The 26,266-nt window shown below is 44.8% G+C and overlaps 2 protein-coding genes across 3 annotated transcripts in view; both read left to right on the top strand.

The window, feature by feature from the left end:
- LOC149337035 (uncharacterized) overlaps positions 1–26,266 on the top strand; it is a 71,606-nt gene that overhangs the window by 27,407 nt on the left and 17,933 nt on the right. The gene's annotated exons all lie outside the window — the stretch shown is intronic.
- On the top strand, positions 1,954–23,337 carry LOC149337036 (uncharacterized). 2 transcript variants are annotated; one of them, XM_089553282.1, is made up of 6 exons: positions 1,954–2,131; positions 14,311–14,384; positions 19,986–20,179; positions 20,513–20,546; positions 22,821–22,957; positions 23,151–23,337. In XM_089553282.1, the coding sequence occupies exons 2-5, from the start codon at positions 14,356–14,358 to the stop codon at positions 22,948–22,950; spliced, it is 387 nt and encodes a 128-aa protein (XP_089409408.1). In that variant the 5' UTR covers positions 1,954–2,131; positions 14,311–14,355; the 3' UTR covers positions 22,951–22,957; positions 23,151–23,337. The 2 variants fall into 2 exon arrangements, with proteins under 2 accessions (XP_089409408.1, XP_089409409.1); XM_089553283.1 differs by lacking the exons at positions 1,954–2,131; positions 14,311–14,384 and adding an exon at positions 14,574–15,557.

The raw sequence follows: 26,266 nt of genomic DNA, 5'->3' as shown, positions 1-26,266 counted from the left end.
GCTAGAATGACAAGCCATCGTGAACCAAATGAAGAAATGTCTCGCTACGACGTCACCCAGCCTTCAAAGAGCCCCTGGGCAGCACCGGTTGTTCCAGCGAGAAAGACGGCGTACTTCGATTGTGCGTTGAATAGGTCCGCTTGAACAACATAACAAAGAATGACGTCTGCCCCCCTTCCTCGCATCGGTGACACACTGGATCGGCTCTGCAACGCTAAGCATGTCTCATCGATGGACCTCAGGAGCGGCTATTGGCAAACTGAGGTCTATGAAAGAGATCGCAAGAAGACCGCATTAATCTCTTCGGATGGCCTCTTCGAGTTGAAGGGGATTCCATTTGGTCTCTGTTCAGCACCAACGACGTCTAAGCGAGTAATGAATGTAAATTTGTCTGGTATATCGCCTCGAACTTTAAAGGGCACCTAAAAAGGCTTCGAGCAATGTTAAGACATGAATATCAGGTGCGTCTACTAGCCGCGATTCAAATGGCAGACAGTGTGTGTGTGTTTGTGTGTGTGTGTGTGTGTGTGTGTGTGTGTGTGTGTGTGTGTGTGTGTGTGTGTGTGTGTGTGTGTGTGTGTGTGTGTGTGTGTGTGTGTGTGTGTGTGTGTGTGTGTGTGTGTGTGTGTGTGTGTGTGTGTGTGTGTGTGTGTGTGTGTGTGGGCATCACCCATGAAACTCTTTGTATTATCCCATCATCAACCTTCATTCCCAATTTTCGTTTCCTTCCCTTCCCTTTCCCCAATGTGGAGTAGCATGCCAGGGCCACGTTAACACAGGCCGACCTCTCCTCTTTTTCCACTCATTAAAATTCCTTGCTCTCCTTCAGTTGTTTGTGAGCACAGGTCAGCCCAAATAAAGAATTTTGTTTAGAAGAAATTTTCGGCGTCTTCCCGCTCTCCGGATTGCTGTCACCACTAAGTGACAATATAAAGGTCCTAACGCGAAGCATACTGCACCTTGCACCAGCGCTAGGCGTCGCTTTGAAGGCATGCGTGTTGGACGGCCACATCTGATACAACGTTTTGTTGGCATTCCATATGTTTTATCATTTGTTAGTTATTTCTAGTGTGTTTGATTTTTTGGTTCCCGCCTTGTTTCCGTACGAAGGACGAAGGTGGTGACACGGAGCCTAGCAGACGCTCCTCGCTCTCTTCTCCTGCAAAAGCGGTGGTTTTTTGGCGGCCGAGCTGAGCTGGGAGCGCCTCCTCTTTCACCCCAACCGAGTAGCGCAGGGATAGGTGTTCGTAGCATCTGAGACGCAATGCTATTTTGCTAATAAATATTTTGACAGTAAGACCGCCATCGGTCGTAACACGCGTGCGTTCATTATAACTACGACTGTTTTAAGTGGTCCCGACTGTATCTCAAAGCCCAGCGGCGCTAAAGTTTCACATTAGGGAGCACCGCAATTGTTTGTACTCGCTGTCCCCTATGTGCTGTTTTTAAGGATATTTTTTACTTCTGTGGAAATGATTGGTCAACGCCGAAAAGCCCGCTCTGGTGTGTCAATTGTAAAACAGCCTCTGGCAGCACAGGAGCTTCAAATACTGGAAATATGATCCCATACCGGAATGCAGAAAGTTGACCTAAAGAAAGCAAGGCCCTAATTGACGCTTTGAGCACATCTCGTTGTTTTTGGTTGTTTTTATTTTTTCGAAAAGTAGTTAGTTCGTGTCGTTTAGTAGCCCTGAAATATTTCTAATAAACAAACCCGAAATCGGTTATCTTGAGTGCACATTAGATCACATGGCCCAGCCCTAGCACTGACCTGTTGAACATTCGCAGTCTGCAGCTGTAGAAGAAGGAACTGCCACAGCAGACGCCATACTGATTGCCACAGACGGAAGCAAGAATTATCTAGGAACTGATAGTGACCACCTCGACAACGCCACGTTGGCGAGCCACGTTATCGCTGAAAATAAAAATGGCGACCGTCAATAGCATCACTAAAAGAGCTTTTCGAGCGGCAAGCTGTGAGAGCCGTTAGAACCTGCACGGCTTTCATTTTAGTAATGCATTAATAAGCTTTTTTGTTCACGTTTGCAAAGATCTTCACTACGTGGTAACGTCGGTGACTGGCATAACAGCTCTCCTGTTTCCTCGCACGGCGGCGACTTCTTCACACCAGGTGAGGCTCCCTATTTGACTATTTATTTGTTCATGCAAATACCTGACAGCCTCCTTCAAATTGGAGGTTTCTCTACAGGCTAGTTGAAACGTTGTCTAAGGTGCAAACCTAAATATGTCGCAAAATTAAGCTGCGCCTAAATTACACGTAAGGGAATACTGTAAGCGTCAGTAAAGTTTTTTCACATTGCTATGCCTGATATTATCCAGCTGGAGAACATCTCTCTGATTACGGATGTCGGGGTGAAGAAAGGAATTGATTTGGAAGTTAGCCATTTTATTACGGCCTGATCTGCTGTTCATTTTGTCCTGCAATGCTATTCAGGCACCCTTATCTAGGCCAAACTACAAGCGCACCTCTGCACTAATGATGAATGCTGCTTTTTTTTTTGTAAAATGCGGAAGTTCTGTCCAAAAATATTAACGAAACTGAGAACTTTATTGCACAGTTCTATCCTTGAGAGTTCTGCACATGAAATCACGACGATGACTAAGGAAGTGAAAAGGGATCTGCTTGGAAAATGCGGCACATATTGGTTATCTGTTCGTTCCTTCTTCTCTGAGGTGCAATCAGCAGCTCTGGCTGACATCAATTTTTATTAATAGTGATATTATTATTATTATTTCTATAGAAATACGAAATGACGGCCATTACGTTCAATTAGGTGTTAGCCAACGGAGAACTCCTAACGGTACCTGTCTCCAATATTTATTGCTCAGTAATGTTCACTTCGGCATGAAATGTGCATTATTTATTTTGTAGGCACGTCAGTTGCCATCAGATATTAACAGTTCACGCTAAAGGCCTGTTTTCGCACCTTAAAACAAAGCTGTTGTCTTTTTAACCGTTCCTACACTTCGACAAAATACTCAGCAATTACAGTACGCCCAGTGCACATTGTTGTACCCTAATTAATCGAAACAAATCCTAGGTACGTGAGCACTTTTTTCTTGTTATGGGTGCCGGCTCTCACCGCATTCCAGGACCTAAATACATAATCTTAACATAATAGCCGCTGTTAACAAGGCCTTAGTTTTATTCCCGTCGCTAGGAATGCTTGCTTCTCGTTTTCTAAATCAATCAGTTTCAATCAATCAGCAAATTTCGCGCTGAGGAACACTTTGCAAGTTGAACCCTGCATTGCCTGATTGGGCTTGTATGGTAGCCGCTGCCAGCATGCGAAAAGTCGCGTGCCATACTTAACCTGCACAAAAACGTAAGCAGCTAAATATCAAAAGACAAACATAGAAGTAGGACAAAACCAACAAAATTGAACTCATGAATGCTCACCGTTAATGAGAAAGAGAGCAGAATGCATCAAAGCACATCAACACCAACAACATCTAAGCAATTACAGACGACTAAAAAGAGAGGTAATATGAGCGTGAAAGAGCTGACGAGACGAGAAATGCGCAAAATTACTGCGTAGTAGAAATTAGAGCATAAAATAAAATCTGAGATGAAAACAGACGAATACCACAATTTTTTATTTCATAATTTGCATTTAGATAGGATCTGTTTCACGGCAACGCATTTAGGAATGACGACACAATGAATACACGGATTATTCTACCATGGCGAGTGAAATAGGGCGGTATGTTTTATCCATCTGTCGGCATGAGACATCTACTCAGAATATGCTGGAATCTGTACGCATTTGGCTAAAAATATTTTAGCACAACTCTGTCAAATAGAACAGAGTTAAAGCTTTGGAAAACTAAAAACCATATTCTTTTGAAAGTTGTGAATCAGGAGCGCTGTTTTTATTTTTGAGTGCAAGATGGATTTGTTTTTGACGGAAAAACACTGGATAGGAATTTTAAACAGCCTTTTTTTAGCAACGAAGCGCACACTACCCAGCATACTGGTATATCATATCCTAAAACGCTACAAATATAGCGTTTTATAGGTAAGATTGCTTTCGCAACATAAAATCGCCTTTAGTACTGAATAGTGAAGAACAGACAGGAAATATAAACAGTTCCTAATATCTAACAGACATCACTAAGGTGACAAAATCAAGATAAATGACCATGAGATGGCAGACAAAAATATTTTACAAAGGAGGCATAAACCAGTGGATCACAGGAGCAAGGACACAGTATGTAAAGGTATAGAATGGTTAAGCGCCAAGTTCTTTAATATGTTGCAGAAGCGTATAAGCTGAGCGCAGTATATGTAATTGCTGGTAAAACCATGTGCAAAGCAGTCCACGATTTAGCAGTCCAGTACTTTAAAGATCGTTAAAAGCAGCAGAGAAGTGCTTTCTACGGGAAATAAACGACCAAATACAGAGTGAACTAGATAATTAACAAGTGTGTTAAACAAGGATGTCAAAAAGCAAGGGCTAATAATATAACCTTATGGAATATCAACATCTACACAGGTAAAACTACTGCTAAAATTAGCGGCTCAGAAAAGCTGCGATTTGTTTCTAAGGGATGAGTAAGTGATCGCCAAAAGTGCCTCGAAAGCTTAAAATTAATTCTGTTCTCTTCCACTTCAATACAAGAAAATTTCTAAACTGTATACGTCACCATGAAAAAACAGCGTTTGTACTGCTCATATATAGCGGTTAAAACCTAAATAAGTGCTCATAATCTCGAAATTGTCTCCTAAAATTAGTTCTGTTGAAGAATTTTCAAATCACACATATACCCAATGCTTCTCAACAAAAGCATTTTTGAGCTCTAAATCCTTTAAAAACACTTAAGAGAACTTCATGCCGGGCTAGTTGGTAATTCATTGTAAAGTAAAGGCGGCAAAAACCACACACACACACAAGAGGAGAGAAAGGGACAGAGCACCACACACAACTAGTTTATTTTGCAGAACCCAGATGCATATATACACATAACCAGCCCCTGCGCAAAGATAACGATGTCAATGTGATAACGAATGCTCAAAAAACTTTTTTACCGCCTGGTAGAGAGATACAGAAGTTTCGCTAACACACGCACTGCCTTTATTACTGATATAGAACGCTTCAATCAGTTTTCTGGCCATGATAAACGCAATTTTTTCATATATGTAAGGCTTCAAATAACATTTGTTTGTTGGATACACCATGAGAACTTGTGGATATCCCATGCGAACTTGAAATCATATGGGTAATAATAAGATCTCCCCTCGGTAACACTTTCTTAGACAGCTGGTACAGGCCCCCGGACTCCCCTGCCACGTTTGTCGCTCACCTACACGACAATATCACGCCCATTCGGACTACATTTCCAATATCTGACATTTTGTTGTTCGGCCATCTTAACTACGCAGACACTGATTGGCTGAACTTATCTTAACATTCATCTGCCTCCAATGATTTCATGCAGCTAACATTCAACTCTTTTGTCCAACTAGTCAACGCTCCAACACGCGATGCTAATATTTTATACCTTTTTCTATCATCTTCTCCAGAGAGGGTTAGCCATATATCTTATAATGACGGGTTCAGTGACCATGAGCTCCTTCAGTTATCGATTAATGCCCCTTATTACTCATGCCATGCCCAATCAAAACAGATGCTAAATTATACGAAGGCTGACTATGACGCTATTAATCGTTGTCTCGAGCATTGATCCGAATTTTTCTTTCGTGATTTTTCATTCCGGTGTGTTAACGAAAACTGGACTTTGTACAAAGAAAAAATAGCGAAACTGGTGCGCAAACACATTCCGCAAATAACATTACGGGTCAACATATCTAAACCTTCGTATTAGCAGCCGCGGTGGCTCAGTGGTTATGGTGCTCGGCTGCTGACCAGAAAGATGCGGGTATGATCCCGGCCGCGGCGTTCGAATTTTGGCGGAGGCGAAATTCTAGGGGCCCGTGTACTTTGTGATGTCAGTGCACGTTAAATAACCCCAGGTGGTCGAAATTTCCGGAGCCCTCCACTACGGCGTCTCTCATAGCCTGAGTCGCTTTGGGACGTTAAACCCCATAAACCAACCAAACCAAACCAAACCTTGGTATAAAAATTCCTTACGAGCATTACAAAACAAGAAAAAACGTCTTTTGAGAGCCTCGAAGCGATTCCGCACTGATTCTGCGCATGCTGAGCACGGACTGTGTGAAATATCATCCTGTCATGCCATCCGGAAGGGCAAACAAAATTTCATCACAAGATCTTCAATCGCCCATAAAAAATAACCCGCGAAATTTTGCAAAACAGTTTCCCCGCCACGCACGTCGGACACCATTTTATTGCTTGATCAAAACAAATGTCCAATACCTCAAGAGAACTGTCCATCTACGTTTAATGACTGCTTCACATGAAATTTCACTACCGAAGACTATTCCAACCTACCTCAAACACAAGAACTCAATTACCCACTCATGTCTACAACAGATATTTATATAGATATATATAGATATAGATATATATCTCTAATTAACAGTTTTAAGGTATCAACTTCCTCAGGGGTAGACGGAATAAAAACAAAAATTCTCAAAAGCAGCGTACATGCCTCTAGCATCATTATCTGTCATATTTTCAAGCAATCTTTAGCAACTGGCCAAATTCCTTATGGTTGGAAGATCGGATTCAGAAAAGGGCTTTCCTGCGATACACAACTAATTTAACTTACTAGTGATTTATTCAAGAACATGGATGAAAACTACCAGACTGACTGCATATTCATTGACTTTTCCATAGAGTTTGACCGTGTTGCCCATTGTCGCCTTATAGCATAAATATCGTCGCTTAATTTAGACTCGCTAACTGTCTCCTGAATTCGGAACTTCATATCTTTTCGAAAGCAGTGCACGGTAATAAAGAACTTTTCATCACCCCTTAGTGACTTCACTTCTGGCGTCCCTCAGGGAAGTGTTCTCGGTCCCTTATGATTTTAAATTTACATAAACGACCTGCCATCGCATCTTACATCCTCAGTCCTACTGTTCACCGATGACTGTATAATTTATCGTCAAATCGGCTCAGCCACTGACCATGCAGTTCTTCAGCAGGACCTTGAATGCGTAACTAACTGGTGCACACTACGGCAAATGACGCTTAATACTGACGAATGTAAACAATGACAGTTAGCTGGAAGCATTCAAACTCGCTATTCACTTATTCCCTTAACTCTGTCACACTATCCAGCACGTCTTCCTATAGATACCTTGGCGTTTATCTGGCTTCAAATCTATCTTGGGTGGAACGTATTCAAAACATAACTGCCAACATAACTGCACCTTTTTCTACCCGCAAGCTAGCATACTTAACATTTGTTCGTCCCTAACTAGAACATGCATTAGCTATCTGGTCACCACATCAGGCTTATTTATTTCATTCCGTCGAAACAATTCAGAACTGTGCGGCGCGTTTTATTTCTCACGACTACAACCGTCATTCCAGTGTAACAAGCATCAAGTTGTCTTTATCGCTAACAAGTTTACAGACACGTAGAAATATCGCACTTTGCTTACTACAGAAACTAATACACAGTCGCCACGCGTCCACACTGCCACTTACACGCCCAGTGCGCAGTCCACGTCGCCTACATAACAATCTTAGCTTCCAACGTCTATTCGGCCGAACAATCGCGTTTAATTCTTGTGCTTTGCCACGTGCTAACAAGTGTTAGAATGGCCTTACGCATTGCATTGCTACCATACGTGTCCCATTAATGTTCAAAAACGAATTGACCACCTTTATACATCCATGATATAGTACATAAATTGTGTTCGCATGTGTAGTTGAATCCATGCAGTGCCGCTTTTCGTTTCCTGTTTTTTCTTCTGGGTCAATATGATACGTTTTTCCTTCAAGTACGTTTTAATAATTGTTTGTAGACCAATGTATTTATTATTGTTTACTATTATGCTTTTCCACTTTGTACCATCTTTTCTCTGCTCAGTATTGTACCCCTTTCCTCACACAATGTTCCAAGTGTGAAACCTTTGAGGTATTTGTATAAATGTAAAAATAACTATATCCGCCGGACACCCGACGGCAGTCTTGAATTTTTTTCTATTACCGCTTTTTTTTTTCGTCAGAAGCGTTCACCATTGCGTTCTATGGAAGCTTTAACTTCTCGGTGCAATCGTTGGAAACGCTTTAAAAGGAACCTTTTCCTACGTACCAGAAGCATGCACAGTTGGCGTCGATATTATCATAACGGTGTCTTGCAGTTTTCAAATTTTCCAAACTTTTGACCGACAGTGTTGAAGAGAGTAAAAAACTGGGGGCTAGCAGATGCATGGCTTTCAAAAAAGAAGATCCGAAAAACAGGCAACATATTAGGAAGACAGATTAAACAAGCGCAACTTGACACTGTTTATTCACTTGGTGAGTGAGTGAGTGAGTGAATATATAGGCAAAAAGGCAAGAGCAGAAAAGAGGAACCACTCATCAGCACGAGTAGAAACAAGATCAAAAATAGCGCTAGCAAAAAATGTCTCAGCACATATCTTAAAAGGCATATTCTTTCTTTGTAAATTATAAGCTAGTAGCTGCTTACACAATCAAATCCGAATCACAATCACAATCAAATCCCTTTCCGAAGCAAGATCAACGCGTCATAACCATTCGCATACATTAAGTGAGTATCATTCCCATACTAACTGCTTTAAAAATTCCTTTTTCCCACTGGCAATTCGAGAATGGAACAGCCTTGATCCATCCATTACTAAGTGTTCGTCATTGACAAAATTTAATATTGCAGTTGAGAGTATGTCATGTTATTAGTTATTCATTCCTGGTTGCTTGCGTTGTGTTATTATTATACCCATGGTTATTTGTTTTTTTTATGTGTAAGCTTTTTTTTGTCAAACTATGCAGCGTTACATAAACTAAACACCTATACTATGTTAGTGCCTTTGCAGTGTACGCTTATAATATTTACTGTTTACTTATTGTCTGCGTATCATAACAACTAGCATTGTTTCAACATTTTGTTATTCTTTGTATAATACTACCGACATTAGCCTTATTTTATGTGTTATTTGATTGTTTTCGTCACAGCTCGGTTGTATTTTCGTTTTACCGTTTGTTGTTTTTCTTAACATGCTGACCAGTTGAATGTTCCGATTATGCTTGACCGCGTTCTGTTAAACTTGCTAAGCCCTCCTGCCACAATCCCAATTCGGATTAGCAGTATTTGTAAATAAATAAATAAAAAAAATCCGCCTTTGTTGATGCGGAACGCATCACTAATTTCACGGGCTGTAATATCTTTGCCCCTGCTCAGGATTTTCGTTTCCTTCAGCTTCGCGTGGTATTTCTTTCGCTCTTTTCGCTCTTTATGTCGCCGTTAAGGCGATTATAATCGCCTTAACGGGCGTTTATGATCAGCACGGCGATCATCAATACGGCGGCCTGGTGGCCTGTTTGGCCAATGTAAGGTTTCCCACACGTCAATGGGATCTGATCTACTACGCCCACTGCACATCTTACAAACGACGTCACACGCTTTTTCTGGCATTTCAGATTATGTGCTACATTATGAGTATATGCAGTTATGGAGGGTTTACTTTTCTGTTTGATAACATGGTTTTTTTTTCGGTGTTATTACACCTTTTATTTTCTCACCTTTTTCATTAACGCTTCAGCAACTGGGCTTATAAGCAGAGTAGGATAGCCAGCTTGTTGCAGCCCTTCGAAGCTTTCCTGGACTTTTTGGCAGCAAGATATTGCCACGGGCCTGGCTCGAGCTACCTGCGCACTAAGCCGTGACGAGGACGAAGTGGTCGCGTTCGCGTGAGGCTCGCTCGAGCTGGCTCTGTTCTGGGCGATTAAAGACCTCGGCCGTTCTGCGGTCCCCCTCTACGTCTATGACTGTGCTCTGTCTGGCCCGTGACCAGATGTCACGTGACAATATATTCAGGGAAGCTTGAGGACACAATATTACAGCATTGGCTCGATAACTGTCTTAGAGTCGGCTGAGTCAAATATCACCAGATCCTTCCGCGCCTGCGGGTAATACTTCCAGAAAACGCTGTCGTCGTTGAGGCTTTTGTTAATGTCCAAAAACTAGCTTGTGGTTTTCGGGAAGCTCGTAGGTGAAGCGTAAACAATTCCCATGTGCTTTGAAGCTAGGTAACCCCTCCTCCACTGTGTGCATGCATTTGGAGTTTGTCTGCTTCTTTAGAGCAATTAAAAAAGCGTCACCATATCTAAAACACTTAAGGACTATATATTCCCTGAAAACGTCTGGTAGAGGTCTGTCAAGACCTGCTAGGAAAATATGGCATAATACAGGGGCCATGCAAGACCCAACAGAAATCGCTCATTTTTGCACTAAAAGCTGGGATTGAAAGGAGACAGTAGTGGCAGACAGGTAAACCCTAAAAGCCCCAGGAAGTTCCCTACTGAATTACCAGATTCGTCCTGGAAAGAAACAGTGGCATTTTTTTACTACAGGATTCAAAAGCAATCAACAACTCGCTCTGCGGCGTTGAATAAAGCGGATCAACAGCATCAATAGAAAACATATAGCCTGCGGACTTTTTTTCCTGTAAGACCACTACATGCTTCTGTGTTAATCAGTCACGTTGCCTTAATCAGCCTACTGCATCAGGAAAAGGCAGATGCGCCGAGAGTTTTCCAATTTCATAAAAAAGGGCCCGAAGTTTAGCGTTGAGCCAAGAATCCCAGGGCATGAACTCCTTTCTATAAATCGAAGGATCGCCAACAAGGCTGATGCAGAGAATAAAGAAAGGTGTCGGCTGGACGACGTTGACAGCCTCATCCGGACTGCCAAAGGAGTCCAGTTTCGATCCCACTCCAAGAGATCAAGTTTTAAGGCGAAAGCCGTTAATGTCTCATACTGTCGTGACCAAGACGAGTTAGCAAATGGTACCGCGTTTCGGATGCATGCCTTATATGGCGATATGCCAATCAGTAGCCACTCGATACTTAATCGGGTGCAGTCAAAGACGTCGGAACATGATATAAAGCGATTTCATGATTATGTCATTGTACTTAATGACTAAATAAGTAATTGGTAATTAGCAGTAGTTAAGAAGTGGCATGTGGGACTGTGTACTGCCCCTGTACCTGAAGTAACATTAATTAATAAGTGTACTAGTTAAGGTCACGTTAACTATAACCATAAACTAACTAGTATCACGAAATCTGCAAGTCATGCTTAACCATCATTAAACATCATAAATGGTTACACCTTTCTAGATGTTTCGTAGACATTGTGTCGAACGTTCTAGTCTAGAGAGTTCTATCACTTGACAGGTGAGTGATAGGACATGATGGATGGCATTAGAACAATCGTAAAGACCAATTAGCCTAATTAACCTTTCCAGTCAGATCACCTAAAAACTCCTGCTTACAACGATGAGACATTAAAGGCTTCCGCCTTAATAAATAAAACAGAGTAGGAAATTGGTCGAGTTGTGGAATCGAACCAGGGTCTCAGGAGTGCGAGACGAGCACGCTAACCGGTCCGCCATGCCAGCCCGATGGTTTGGAATCAACAAAGGCGCGTCTAGCTGATACGGCACCTCCGGCACTTCCATCCTCCTCCCTTCTCTTACGGCGAGGTTGAGGTGTCCACCGAGATATGCGAGAGAGATACATTTCCTTTCCTCAAAAACCAATTTACCGTCGAGCAAGGCATAGAGAGAGAGAGAGAGAGAGAGAGAAAACTTTATTTACAAAGGAATTCGGGGCACGCCCTAGGGTCCCCGCACGACCCCACTGCACTCAAGTGTTTATGTTCCTGAGGTCCATAACACTGGCAGCACGGCCGGTGGCGATGGTCTGCACGGCCGGGTCCTCCGAATGCAGCAGGGTCTCCCAGTCCTCCCAGGTCTTGAGGTTCTCTAGGTCCCGCGGGGGAGGGTCCGCCGGGCAGAGGGAAAGGATGTGGAGGGAAGAAGCGAAGGGTTCTGGGCATAGGGCGCAAGCAGGAGTGGGGAAGGAGGGATGATAGTGGGTTAGGGTAAGGGGCGAGGGGAGAGTATGTGTTTCTAATCTGCGCCAGAGTGTTGCGTGTCTGTTATCTAGGGAGGGGTGAGGCATAGAGCCGAGCAGGCGATGGCGTTCTGTGGACTCCCTGGCAGCGTTGCAAGACGCTGTCGCGTTCCACTCTCAGAGGCGAAGCTTAACATCTCAACCACACATATGTGCCAAAAGCAGCAACACTGTGCTTAAGGCGTTCGCCTCATCGCACATTGGGTGAACAAAGTGCCCCCCTGAATTTTTTTTTTTTGGTGGAAACAACATTTCACTGATCCAGGCCGATAAGGAGAGAGCCTTTCTGGCCATGCCGTCGGCCATATTCAACAAAAATGCGCTAGAGGCTGTGGAAAAGAATTTTCGGATGACAAAGGTCAAATTAGCAAAGGTAAAATCTACAGCCATTTGTCTCCGTAAAAAATTGCGTTAGGAAGGCTAACTGTGGGTATCTGTGACTGCAGAGACAAAGGTGTAAATGTGGTTTTCATTGCAAAAACCCACATGATAAGGATTCGATATAGATGTACTGTTACGGAAAGAGATGTATGGCAGAGACAAGCCAGTACCTGCTGAGACAACTAAGATCTTTGAATACTGGCGACCAATTTTCTCTAAAAATTATCTTGAATTTGGGAATTTTTACGGAAAAAAAGTCCGTACGCTATATGATGTATATGATTCTATTGTTATTGTTGATCTGTTTTATTCAATCCCCCATACAGAGTTGTTGATTGCAGCTGAGTTTGGAATTGAATGAAAATATGGTAGTGCCTCTTTCCAGAAGACTGCCGGTGTTTCAGTAAGAAATTTCGTCTGGCTTTTAGAGTTTTACCAATCTTCCACTATTGTCTCCTTCTAAGACTAGCTTCTTGAGCACAAAAAGAAGCATATTGTATTGGGTGTTGTGTGGCCACCGTATTAAGCAACATTTTCCTAGCGGGTTTTGATAGAGTAGTCCTAAAGTGTTGTAGATATGCTGACGCATTTTTAAGTGTTTCAAATAAGTAGAGAGCCTCGAACTACATGTCAGTAGTGCAAGAGAGGTTACGTAGCTTTAAAGTAGAAGGGAATTGTTTACACTGCATTTATAAGCTTCCCTAAAACCAGAAGCTGGTTTTTGGACCTTAACAAAACCCTTAATGCAGCAAGCGTTCTCTGGAAGTATTGCCCACGGGCACGCAAGGAAACTGTTGCCATTCGACTCAGCCCACTGTACGACAGTTAAACGAGCCAACGCTCCAATGTGCCTTCAAGGTTCCCTGAAAATATCTTGCTGCCCCAAAGCACAGGAAAGCTTCGAAGGGCTGCAAAAAGCTGGCTATCCTACTTTGCTGATACGCTCAGTTGCTGAAGCGTTAATGAAAAAGATGAGACAAAAAAGGTGTAATAACACCGAAAAAAATCTATACCCTTCATAAATGCAAATACTCATAATGTAGCACACAATCTGAAACATGATAGGGCACAGCTTAAGGTTCTTGTAGTTTTTTCCGCCCAAAAAACACTGTCCTCCGTTGTAGAAAAACGGGTCCCAACAAGCCGCAAAAAACAGAATGCAAGTAAAAGCATACAACGCCGTTTGTAAAATGTACAGTGCGTGTAGTATGTCATATCTCGTGATACATGGGAATTCTTACATTGGCAAAACGGGCTGATGTATTAATGGTTACCTTGCTAATCATTATACCGTGTTAAAGAACGGCACGGGTACTCTCTTAACACATCCATGTAAAGTGTCCGGGGAAAAAGAAAAAGAAAATGCCAGGCGAAGTTGAAGGAAACAAAAATCCTAAGCAGGGGCAAAGATACCACTTCCCGTGAAATTATACAGGCGTTCCGCAACAAAGGTGGAAGTTATTGTGTAAGCACACCCTCACTTACAATTTACAGAAAAGGTGTCCTTTTAGATATTTGTTGAGACACGTTTTTTTTTTCTGCAGCCATTTGTTATCTGTCTTTGATTCTACTTGTGCGGGTCCTCCTCTCTGCTCGTGCCTTTTTGCCTATATATTCACTCACTTTTCAAGTGAATGAGCAGTGCCAGTTACACTTTTTTTTTTAAACGTTGATTTTGAGTAGGCTTGTACAGGCTCTGTTAACCATTATTGAAAGTGGTGTTACTGTGTTTCTAGAGACTGGTATTATCAAAAAGAAAATTCATGAGTTCCACTTGCATGGAGGTTTCCTTGCTTAATGATTCTGTTGAGCAAAAATGTGTACGAGCGTTCATACAATTTAATGTTATGTTTCTTTTTCCACCTTTCTAAAGTACACGTGACATTGCAAAGAATCTACAAGGAAAGAAAAAAGGAAAATGCAAGTAGAAAAGAATCAGCAGTCCATGTGAGTAAGCATATGCAAAGATGAACGTTTACCTCTTTAAGGGTCTGCCAGTTGGTTATATTTTTAAACTTGATTGTAATGAAATATTTCCATCATCGTTATTTCGGAACATAACGCTAAATCATTGTGAAGGGGCGTGATTGATGGTTGCTAAGGCCCATAAGCGTTTTTGCGTGTAGTCGATGTAAGGTATCGGTAGCGTTCGCGGGGGTCATCGGAACGCGGCTGGGGGCACTCAAAGCGGAGCGTCTCCTTTCTTGGAACGCGGCCGCTCGCGAACGCGCCGGGAAGTACGGGTGTCCACCCGACACGCGGTACCGAGCACGAATGTATATTTGTGTTTATTTTCATTTGACACGACCGTGCGTTTGGGTTTGTGGAAAGGGCGTTTTGCCCTACGGAAGCTGGAGGGCTGGCCAGGCTCTCGATAAACCAATCATGTGAACATCGTAACATGATTGGAAGCCACCAAATGTGGGCCGGGCCTTTAAGTCTTTAAAACTGGGCCCCGGAGCCGGAAGCGGGGTTCTGGGCTAAGGTGAGATGCTACGCATCTTCGGCAACGCCGAGTAGGGGCCTCCCCTAGTATTAGCCAGATCCACCTTCTTTGTTGTGTATATCTTTTTGCCGTTGTATCTAACTTGTATATTCTCTAAATATTTGTATATAAATCTTCAGTTATTGCCTTTTTCATCCCTGCATCTCCACTGAACACAAGACCGTCTCTGACGGGGCACCCCTGGTGCAAAGAGCTTCAGTCTTCCAGTTGGAACCAACCGTCTCCGACGGGGCACCCCTGGTGCAAGGAGAGTAGAAGAACCTTATCTTTACTGGTGCAGTCGACAGGATCCTGCGGCCATCGGAAGACGGCGCAGGAGGAAGACTGAGGGCAGGGAGAAAGGCGACGGTCAGGCGACAGCAGCGTTCGAGAAAGGACCTGCGGAGAGACGGCGGCAAGGACGCAAGGACCACGGCAGTAGTCCACCGACGCGAGACTGCGTCCGGTCAAGGATAAAAACGCGTCGACAACTCGACGGTCACCGGCGGGTCGCAGCAAGTGACGACAGTGGGCAGAGGACCAGCGGCGTACGGCAGTTCATCGCAGCGTCCGGTGAAAGTGGCGGTGGACTGCGACGCCAAGGAGCTGGCAATGCGGATCGACGCATCGAAACTGTGAGTTTCCTTCGTCGCGTTGTTAGCGTCCCTGTGCATGTATTCGAGCTGGTAGGACAGTTGAGGGATACAGACGGCGGTATGGAGAGTTATCCATGCCGGCCCTCACTGGATGTGAGGTACCAGGTTGAGTTAGCGAAGGCGCGCTTAGCGGACCTTCAGGCTCAACTTGCGAAAGTAAATGGCGGAAAGGCGCTGCTTCGCGAGGAAGAACCTCAGGATGTTAAGTATGTCTTGAAGGTTATAGAAGCAAGACGCCAGCAGGTGGAGCTCGAGATCTCTCAGATCAAGGAGAGTAGAAAAGCCAGTCAATCAGCCACGGAGAACTGCTCCGAGTCCCGAGAGATGAGGCCGCCTGTGCTGGAAGACAAAGACTTATGCTGCTCAAGCACAGGTGGAGGAAAGAGCAGCCAGGTCGCTGTAGGTAATCAGCCGATATGCGCGGAAGCCTCTTTGTTGGGAAATGCCGCAGAGAGCGAAAACGAGATTTCTGAAGGGATCACAGCTTCGCCACTGCAGGCGGCTAGCAAAGAAAAAGAGCAGCCCAATTCTGATGGTCTAGGGCCAGTCGAGATCAAATTTTCCGAAACCAAGCAGGAGAGTGATCTAATTCCTGCAGGCTCTATGACTAAGATTGTGACCTCCGACACGGAGCTAGTAACCGGTGAAAATCTGGCGTTGCTGCAAACACACACTGTGTCGGCCATAGGGCATGAAGTGCCCCGTAGCGTTCCTGGTGACAACAGCTCTACATCCGAGGCAGAGAGCGGAGGTGGGCCCGCTGGGCCGACCGTGCAGAGCGCCGCGCAGTTGTCGAACGCACCCGGTGTGTGCCCGGCCAGGTCAGTCGAGGACCCGGAAATGAGTGGCGACTTGCCGCAAGGCAAGCTCGGGTCAAGTGACTGTCAGGGAGCTCATGGAGCCTCGGAGTTAGACGATGCCACGAAGCCGGCAAATGCCTATCAAGCAGGGAACGGCAACATCAGTGTTTGCCCGAGCAGGAACGAGGCAAATGGCTTTAAGCGAGGCGAAGTGCCAGGAGGCAGGTGCGCGGCTTTCATGTTGAAAGTCGGTACGTGGAACATTGCGTTCCGCGGTGCAGGTCGCCAAATCAAGCGTAGCGGGACTGGCCGCATTGGTATGGTTAGACGGGGCAAGGGCTATGCTCCTTACCCAGCACGCAGTTGGTACCGGCGCGCCAGAGAGAGCAGGCCCTCAGGTGCGTCGTGTGGTCAGAGATTTGGACCCATCGAGGATCAGGATGTTGTTTTCGATCCTGGAGGGCAGCAATTTTTGAATTCTTGCCCTGCTGTGGCACCAGCCTAATGAGCCGAGTGGCAGTTAGGCGTTAATTGTGTTGAGACGCGTAGTGGCTCGAACGCACACAAGGACGCTCGGTGCGACTAAGGAGGCTCACGTGGCCACTTACGGACGTCGTGCGAGTGCTACTGAACGCTCAAGTTGCGAGTGTCTGTGTGTGTGCGTGTGCTCGTTCGCGAGCAGGACGAGGGTGTCTACTTGGTGGTGGTGAACTGGGTGCAACCCACCAACTTGGACGTTGTGTTACGGCGCACGGCAGGCATGCCACTGGGTGTATTTAAGTGTGCATTTTGAGTAATGTTGTGTTGGTGCCCGTGTACAGTGTTGTTTTTGGTTTTGTTGGTGCAACTGGTCGCAGCGCGACAGCTTGGACTTCGGTGAATGTGCTGGTTTTACAGGTGTGAAACGCTCATTTGAATGTGTACGTTTTGTTTATGTTATGTCACCCGAAGGGTAGTTTCGTGTCAGAAACCGATTCCTTTTGTTTGTAATTCTAAAAGTGCCATTTGAGCCCTTTGTAGAATCTTGGGAAGGGCGTGTAAGGTATCGGTAGCGTTCGCGGGGGTCATCGGAACGCGGCTGGGGGCACTCAAAGCGGAGCGTCTCCTTTCTTGGAACGCGGCCGCTCGCGGACGCGCCGGGAAGTACGGGTGTCCACCCGACACGCGGTACCGAGCACGAATGTATATTTGTGTTTATTTTCATTTGACACGACCGTGCGTTTGGGTTTGTGGAAAGGGCGTTTTGCCCTACGGAAGCTGGAGGGCTGGCCAGGCTCTCGATAAACCAATCATGTGAACATTGTAACATGATTGGAAGCCACCAAATGTGGGCCGGGCCTTTAAGTCTTTAAAACTGGGCCCCGGAGCCGGAAGCGGGGTTCTGGGCTAAGGTGAGATGCTACGCATCTTCGGCAACGCCGAGTAGGGGCCTCCCCTAGTATTAGCCAGTTCCGCCTTTTTGTTGTGTTGTATCTTTGTGCCGTTAATTTGTCTCGAGTGCCTGAACTTGTATCTATTGTAAATTGCTGTACATAAAATTTGAAGTGTTCGCCTTACCCCTGCGTCTCAACTGAACACAAGACCGTCTCTGACGGGGCACCCCTGGTGCGAAGAGCTTCAGTCTTCCAGTTGGAACAAACCGTCTCTGGCGGAGCACCCCTGGTGCAAGGAAGACTGAAGAACCTGTGAAATTTACGGTCGACATTGAAGAAATGTTGATCGCCTCGCCATTTTTCAGTTGTACATACTATTGTGAAAGGGGACAGCCAAGGAGCCTTGGACGTGAGACTAAAAGTGAAGTCAATAATGGCAGCCTGGCCTTCAGGGCCTTTAGTTCGAAGAGGTGCTTCCCGAGCGCTGCGTTCGTGAATCAATCAGCCCAACTTAGTCTGCATTTTAACTACACTGTGCTAATCTTTTCAGAGAATTTTAAGTGCTTTAGCTCTTACTACTTACATTTCTCACGGACGCGTCCGAATGCAATGAGGGTCAAATTGCTATATTACATAGCAACAGTAAGCGTTAAAGCCTCGGTGTATAAGTTTACTTTCGGTCCGTTATATAGATATGTGCCAGTAGAGCGGCCATCGAAATGGAACCTACAGCCACCACCAGTTGCATGAAATTACGAGGCCATCCGTATGGCGCAGAATGTTCGAGTGATCCTAAGGAGATCGCTCTGATGCATGTATGCAGGCCCGGTGTTCGCCAGCTTCATCTCGGATTTCGCAAAGGCATTTAGGGAGACGGGTATGGCACCGGAGCGCACAGCAGCCTGCTAACTCCCCCCACTGTCAGCTCAACGCATAGCAGCTATTTCTTGATTTGTCCTTTTTCAACCTGGTGAAGTAGTTACCAACGATCTCTAGCGACTCCGTGATTGCAGTGCCGTGAACGACAGCCAGCAAGGCAGTGCTCGCCTAAGCCTCTAAAGCTGGTCGTGAGCAGAACCGTTGTCCAACAATTTTCAACTTTTCTTGTCACCAATGTCATCGCGTTGATGCTGGAAGTGCTTCCTTTACGGTTCGCTTTTCCAGTGGCTACTCCTTATGACCTTAACGCCACCCTTTTCGGCGCGGTTATGGTTAACTTGAGGGGGTGGTCTACATCGCGGTGTCGAAGCCACTAACACCCTGAGAACTTAGTGTAGTCTCGTTTGCAAATTTACGACGGAGGCTGTTGATTTGGAACCTTGAAAGCTATTTTGCGTACCGTTATGACTTATAACTGGGAGATGAAGAAACAAAGAGCTTGGTATTTGGCGTTTTGAGGGATACTATGTCAAGGGCCCGGGAGGTCGCCTAGAAGGTAACCGCGGCCAGACTATTAGAGAGCTGCCGGAGGAGAGATTGCGGGAGAGCAGCGGCGGCACCGTCCGTACGAGGCCGAGGTTGGTTGGTTTGTTGGTTGGCCTGAAAAAAATTGCACATACCCACAATGTCCAGTGTGTTCTTTTTTGCGCGTGCCCATCGCTTCGTCTTCTCTGCGCGTGCTGAAACGGTGGCGATACAGAAGCCCCCGCCCAGTGAGAATGACGAGTAAAACTGGGAAGTAAAGGCAGGTAATGTGGTAGTCCTGGAAGGGCGTCGGGCGGGAGAACAAGCTTGGGCGGTCGAACCTGGCTGCTTCGCAACGGGCGAGGGGTGCGGATAGGGGACGGTGATGACAGGGGCAGCAGGCTTTAAAAGTCTCCCAGGAATCATTGACGAGATGGTCGGGAACCAGTCTGTACGGCAAAGGGCGGGACTGACAGTGCGCTAGAGGTTGACCTGAAGGTTGACCAGCGTCCAGATTGGCGAGCGTGTGAAGTGCTTCAGCCCGAGTAGCCCTAGCGCCATAAATGCCTGCTTAAAGACGTAAGGGGACATAGAGGTCGATGTGTGCTACTTGTAATCAATTAGTTGATGTAGGAAACAATCTGTTTTCTGTTTCATCTATTTTGGTAACTAATGCTCTGCAACCCTGCCTACAAAAGAGGTGCGATATATTGTTCTGAATAACTTTCCTTCAAAGGAATGGGCCATATGTTCTTTTCCTAAGATACGTATTAAGACCATAATCTGTAGCGTGCTTAATTTTATGTACGCTGCTGCCCTGCTTATTCCAGGAACCTGAAAAATGCCGTCATGGAAGCACTGAACTGTTTTGGATCGTATGATGACCAAGAGATTGAGGAGATCATGCAAATCCTCGACGATGTCGGCGTGAAGAGTCCAGAGGCTTTTGTATTCGTTCAGCGCAAAGACATGGAAAACAGGGGAATGAAAACAGTAGTTTACGGGATTCTGAGAAAGGCATTTGGTGAGAACTTTGGCATTGTATTTGTGATACTGTACCTAGATTTGCGCTGTAATAATTGAGAGCCCGGAAATCTAATATCTTTTGTGCTCCATCTAGATTTTAAGAGGTGTAACTGGTTAGGCAAAATACTCAAACGAAGACTACTGCATTGCCTATCTCGCCAGAAAAAATATATTTGGGTGCAATTCGTAGTTTCGTATCTTTTAAGCTGCATTTTAGGAGGTGAATAACACTAAAACTAAAAAAAAATACGTCCCTACGTCACGTTCGAAGCGTCTCGTGCCAATTCTATCGGGGGCCTTCAATAATCAACATTATTTTTGCCGATTTCAGTCCGTGAACCTCCCGAGCCAACTGACTATCATGCGTAAGATCATTTTTCATTTCTTTGCTGTCTTCTTCCCCTCAAGCAGTGAAGTGGCTTCACCCGTAGTGGATGGAAATTTGGCGCACGCAACAAACATGGACTATATATATATATATATATATATATATATATATATATATATATATATATATATATATATATATATATATATATAGGTTGCGAGAGCATGAAGTACTTCCCTGCTTAAAAGAGTATATAGCGAAATATACCCTTCGTTAAAGGAAACATACTTATTCGACTCGACGTTTCGATTGAAAGACCGATCTTCTTCAGGAGTGATTTCTATATATATATATATATATATATATATATATATATATATATATATATATATATATATATATATATATATATATATATATATATATATATATATATATATATATATATATATATATATATATATATATATATATATATAGGTTGCGAGAGCATGAAGTACATCCCTGCTTAAAAGAGTATATAGCGAAATATACCCTTCGTTAAAGGAAACATATTTATTCGACTCTACGTTTCGATTGAAAGACCGATCTTATTCAGGAGTGAGAAACACAAAAGCACATAGCAGAAAAATACACATAAAAAATTATTAGAGGGACGGCGACCGACACGAAAAAATAAGAGAGAGTGCCAGGAACAGGTAATCATTAAGAAAATACAACGTCCAGATGCGGCCTCTACTTTGTTAAGCACCACAGGCTTGCTTATTAACAGGTGTGTCGAGCTCCGAGATGCTAGACAGGGTGCGTGGCCGTGCAGCAACTTTCGTAGAAAAATGCGGGAAGTTGTTCCTTCTCCTGGCTGCGAGGACAGGAAAAAAAAGAAAAGAAAAATCTGACCCGCCAACTGAGAGAGCAGGCAAGAGAAAAAAAGAAAACGAGAAAACGAAAAGGGCAGGGAAGAAACCTCGGAAGAAAAAAAAGAAAAAAAAACTTTAAAGCGGTGCTTTTTCTTGGCACCCAGCAATAACGCACAAAACCCCAGTTCAGCGGAAGTATCGGAACGAATGCAAAAAATGTAAGCTTACATAGTAAAATTAAAAACAAAAAAAGAAAAAGAAAAAAGAATGTGCCGTTCGCGGGACCACAGCGTGAGCAGACCCGGGGGGGGGGGGGGGGCGGGGGGGGAGGAACGGCACAAATGTGTCCTGCAGAAAGGGGTATGACCTCAGACGATAGGGTCAGTGGTGCTTTGTTTAATTTCGTAGGCCTCTGACTTGGGAAGAGAGGTGAGGGTGCCGTAAGTTTCATTAATACCATTTTGCAGTGTGTTAAATTTAAAAATAAAATATGATTCTCGTTGCTTGCGCTCATGAGTGTTTTTGAAAACAGTCTGTAGTATTGTTACTTTAAGTTTGTCAAACTAGTGGCCTTTCTCGCGGAGGTGTTTCGAAAGAGGTAGGTTGGGGAGGGATTGGGTATGTGAGCGGTGTTTGTGAAATCTGGATCGGAAGGAATTGTCTGCTTGGCCTATGTATTGCATTCGACAGTCGCAACACTCGAGCATGTAAGCCATGTTGCTGGAGTCGCAATTTAGGTCTTCCCGGATAGAATGCTTGAAATTTGAATGGGTGCTTTTAGCCAGTGCCGTGATTTTCATGTGTTTGCACACTTGGCATCGGCTTTTTCTCGTGGGACGCTGAGCTGCCCTTTTTCTTTTCATAACCTTGCAGCTATGCCGGTTAATCACTTCTCTGGACAAGATTCACCCTCCCCAACCTAGCGCCATTCCAACTGCACAACCTCCTACCCTTCATCAGGCCCCTTCCTTAGAAGGATAACAATATTTAAAACTCTCCAATGATGAATGGTTTGCTCAGATGAAGACAAGTCACTACGTCGAAACGTTGGCAAACACCCTGGTGTTTTGCTTCCCTCGTTCACTTTGCGATTATCAAGAGCCATCTGATTACCATGGACTCGTGTCATACTTAAACTTTTCAAGGCTTTATTTGCCGTTTTGTTTGAGAGTACTTACGACAACACGAAACCAGGAAATCAACATGTGCTCTCTAACAAAGCTTTGTCGTTATGCATGTCAACAGAACACGGCGCAGCGGTCTTCAATTCTTGCTCTGGGGTATTCCGGGTGCAGAACACGTTACACCACAACTTTTCTGACGAACTCGGTTGGGCTTGTATATACCTCAGTCTTTATGAGGAAATGCTTAAAATAGCCAAAAAGACGTCACGACTTCGTCTGTTATCGGAGAACAAGTCATGTTTGATTAAGCATTTTTGTCGGGGATTTCAGATGGGCTGAGACGGGGTTCAAAGCACTGCAGGCTGTCACCTCAACGGTGATGATGGTATTAGAAATAGCGAAAATGGCCAAATCCAGTCGATCTCGTACCGGAGACAGTGGTGCTGAAGCCAAGAAGTAGACAAGAGGTAAGCTTGAAGTAGAGAAACAAGAAAGCTATTCAGATGGCGAACTGTTGCTGTGTGTTGGCCGCCTCAGAAAACATAGCTTTCCTGGTGTTTACTCCTCTATGCAGACACCTATTTAAAGCATGAAATGAATCAGGCAAGGATGGTGATATACGTAAGTAATGAATTGACTTTTGAAACATTTCACTTTCAGGGACTTCCTTCTACGCTGGGAATCTTTTACTGCAACCTTTGACGGGTATATCGAGAAGAACAAAAAGTAGCGGTCACCATCAACTGCAGAGTTTGCAACCTAAGCCATGTATAACTGAAACCTACTAGTCGTTTTTTTTTTTCTGATCAGTTGTCTCTAAGCGAAGAAATAATCACACTATGAGCAACTTATCGAGTTTTTTTTTCACTGTCCCGCCCACATTGCCTCCATCGCCTTTTTCTTCGGTTGACAGATGTGCTGTGAATGAAATAGCGGGCATTAGACCACACACGAAGCACCCCTTAGGAAAGAGCACGAACGGAGCCAGCTAATGCAGTTCTTTTATTAAGTCAAGGCAACAGATGAAACTCCCACCACTGCCACAGCCTACATGGCGAAAAATAAAACGCGCTAGAACTACTAATAAAGAAATACAAAAAACGGTTGTATGTAAAAACAACTTAGAGTGAAAAATCAATGCGAAAAATAACGCACGAGATTATGCTGCAAAGGATATAAAATCGCTCACCTGTTGATCTTTCATACCCGTTCCTCTCTTGTACAAGAGCCGAATCAACTTCTTTCTAATACGCCACCATGCGTGGAAGAAAGGGTACTGCAAAATTGTTTTTAGGGCGGAAATGACAACATGAAAAACCAGTATTTCAAAAGCATGAAAGCAAGACACACGTTTAGTCATTTTGACAGACAAAGAAGATAGGTATATAGCTTGAAATCTTCAAAACTTGTATAGGTTCAGGCCTGCGTTTTGCGCAATACTTCCGCTTTCATCTTAGTGTCCTTCGGCTGTATAGTTTTGACGGGTGCTGTACATATGTTGCCTTAAAAACAGTGGGAGCACAGTGCGCGAATTTGTCTTTTTCACCTATTTATATTGTACTTCATCCTTCTCACCTGTTTATACTCACCGTCATCGCTTGAGCTTTTCGCTCGGGGCAGGTCCCTGGCTGCCGGTTGGAAAAATACCTGGTCGATGAAGTTGCACCATAGACGTCGTGGATGGGTGCCTTGATCCCTCCTTTTGCTATTTTCCTGCTTATCCCTGGAGTTGCGTTCCGGTCGCTGCCTGTGTGCTACATACATCCGCAGACGACCCAGCCGCCACCTTCAGCCGACGTTTCTCTCACTGTCCTCTCCGCCATTATTAATCCGGACCTCCCTGCGTCGCAACGCCTAGAGCTCGCGGACTTCCTTCGACATCACCTAGGCTCTTTTGATTTGACTCCTGCCACCTTGCGAAGGACTTATGTTGCCGAGCACCGCACCTTTAGGGAACGTACCCCTGTTGTTATCCGCCGCCCCTACCACGTTTCTTTATCCGAAGAGAAAGTCATAGAGGACATTATGAGTCGTATGCTCTGCCGAGACATTATTCGCCCTTCAGCCCGTCAGTCTTTCCTGGTGGTCATGGTAAAGAAGGATAGGCAGCGCTATTTTGTGCTTATTAGCGCGCCCTCAACAAAATCGCTCGCAAAGACTTTTACCCTATGACCACGACAGTTGACTGGCTCGACTCCCTCCAGGGAGCTGCATACTCAGGACATACCAGAGACCTCACTGATCAATGCAGCTGTAAACACAATAACATATAGTAGTCAATAATCAAGTACCGCTCTCAACATCTTGAGTCTTATTTTAAGGTTCCTCCCGGATACGATTTTGGAAACCAAATGGTGACAGCAGGAGTTGACTGTTGACTATTATAGGTGATCAAGTTTTGAGCTATATAGATCATTCAGGCCTGAGATTTGCCTCACCTGTGAGCCTTATTTAGCATTTAAGCATAGCTACGGTAGAGCAATTGCCGGCGGAATCTGCAAGTCTAAATTCATCAGTATCTTGCAACAACAACCCTCCTCCACCTAGATCTTCGTCCCGGTTACTGGCAGATTCCCATGCATGAAGCAGAAGAAGAAAAAAAACCGTGTTTGCTACTATAGGCTGGCTTTATGTCCAGTTTGGCCTTTAATAATGCTTCGGCTACTTTTCAAAGCGGGATTAAAACAGTCCTCGGCACCGTGAAATGCAAAATCTGCTTATACTACGTTGACGACATTGTTATTTGCTTTTCAACTTTTCGTCATTACTTACGCTGCCTCGATGAATAGCTCATGTGCCTTGCTTCTGCTGGCCTTCAACACAAAACATAAAATTGCAATTTCGCCAGGAAAGCAGTAACGATCCTGGGCCACCTCGTCAGCCAAGACGGCATTCGATCCGATCCTGACAAACTTCCCACTGTCCTAAACACTGCGTCAACGAGCTCGCAAATTGCGCAGTTTCTTTGGGCTGTTCTCCTATTTCAATAGGTTTAGCAAAGTTTTCGCTAGCACTGCCGGGAAACTGACCGCTTCTCACCGCTTGCAGTGCTCTCCTTTGGTCTGTGCTGTGCGATAGTGCTTTTCAAACCCTCAAGCGAGCTCGCAACTCACACCCTGTCCTTGACTACTTCGATGGTGCCGCTTCCACCATTCTACACACTGACGCTAGGGCCACGACCTCGGCGCTGTCCTTCTTGCAGCGTGAGAGCAGTTTCGGCGAGAAAGTAATTGCGTTCGCATGCCGCACTTTTTACACCTGCCGAACATAACTACACCACCACTGAGCAAGAATGTCTTACCGTCGTTTGGGCAGCACATAAATCCCGTCCCTACCTTTACGGCCGATACCTCATATTCGCCTCAGACCACCACGCTTCATGCTGGTCGTCCAGCCTTAAAACCTTGGATGTCTTGGACGCTGGGTCCTTCCTCTGCAAGAATACGATTTCGACGTCGTTTACAAGTCGCGTCGCACGCAAAAAGACACCGATGGTTTATCGCGTTGCCCGGTTCTGCAGTCTTCGTGTCGTTCTTCATAGCCAATTGCTTCGTGCGAACATGACGCCGCATCGTCGTCAGCTGTTCTGTAGCTCGATGTATTCGCCTATGTCACTTCTGATGATTTCAACGCCGTTCTATCACATAAACACGCAAATACATATTGTTGCGCAATGATCCACCGCCTCAGAGGGGCTGCTGACCCTCCTAACGCTCGGCTGCGTAGGCAGCATCACCAGTTCAAAGTTGGAATCAGGAGCACCCTTCGTTGTGTTC

Source organism: Amblyomma mixtum, chromosome 7 (genome assembly GCF_055824585.1).
Source record: "Amblyomma mixtum isolate Tamu chromosome 7, ASM5582458v1, whole genome shotgun sequence".
Classification (NCBI taxonomy): domain Eukaryota; kingdom Metazoa; phylum Arthropoda; class Arachnida; order Ixodida; family Ixodidae; genus Amblyomma; species Amblyomma mixtum.
Note: the sequence above shows the minus strand (reverse complement) of the source record. Positions and strands in the feature narration are given on the sequence as shown.

What these genes read in the sequence shown, in the direction of transcription:
- LOC149337036 (XM_089553282.1), top strand. Translation starts at nt 14,356, where the DNA reads ATGCAAGTAGAAAAGAATCAGCAGTCCAT. An exon ending in GAAAAGAATCAGCAGTCCAT is followed by an intron (nt 14,385 to 19,985) that starts GTGAGTAAGCAT and finishes TGCTTATTCCAG; the next exon opens with GAACCTGAAAAATGCCGTCA. An exon ending in GAGCCAACTGACTATCATGC is followed by an intron (nt 20,547 to 22,820) that starts GTAAGATCATTT and finishes CGGGGATTTCAG; the next exon opens with ATGGGCTGAGACGGGGTTCA.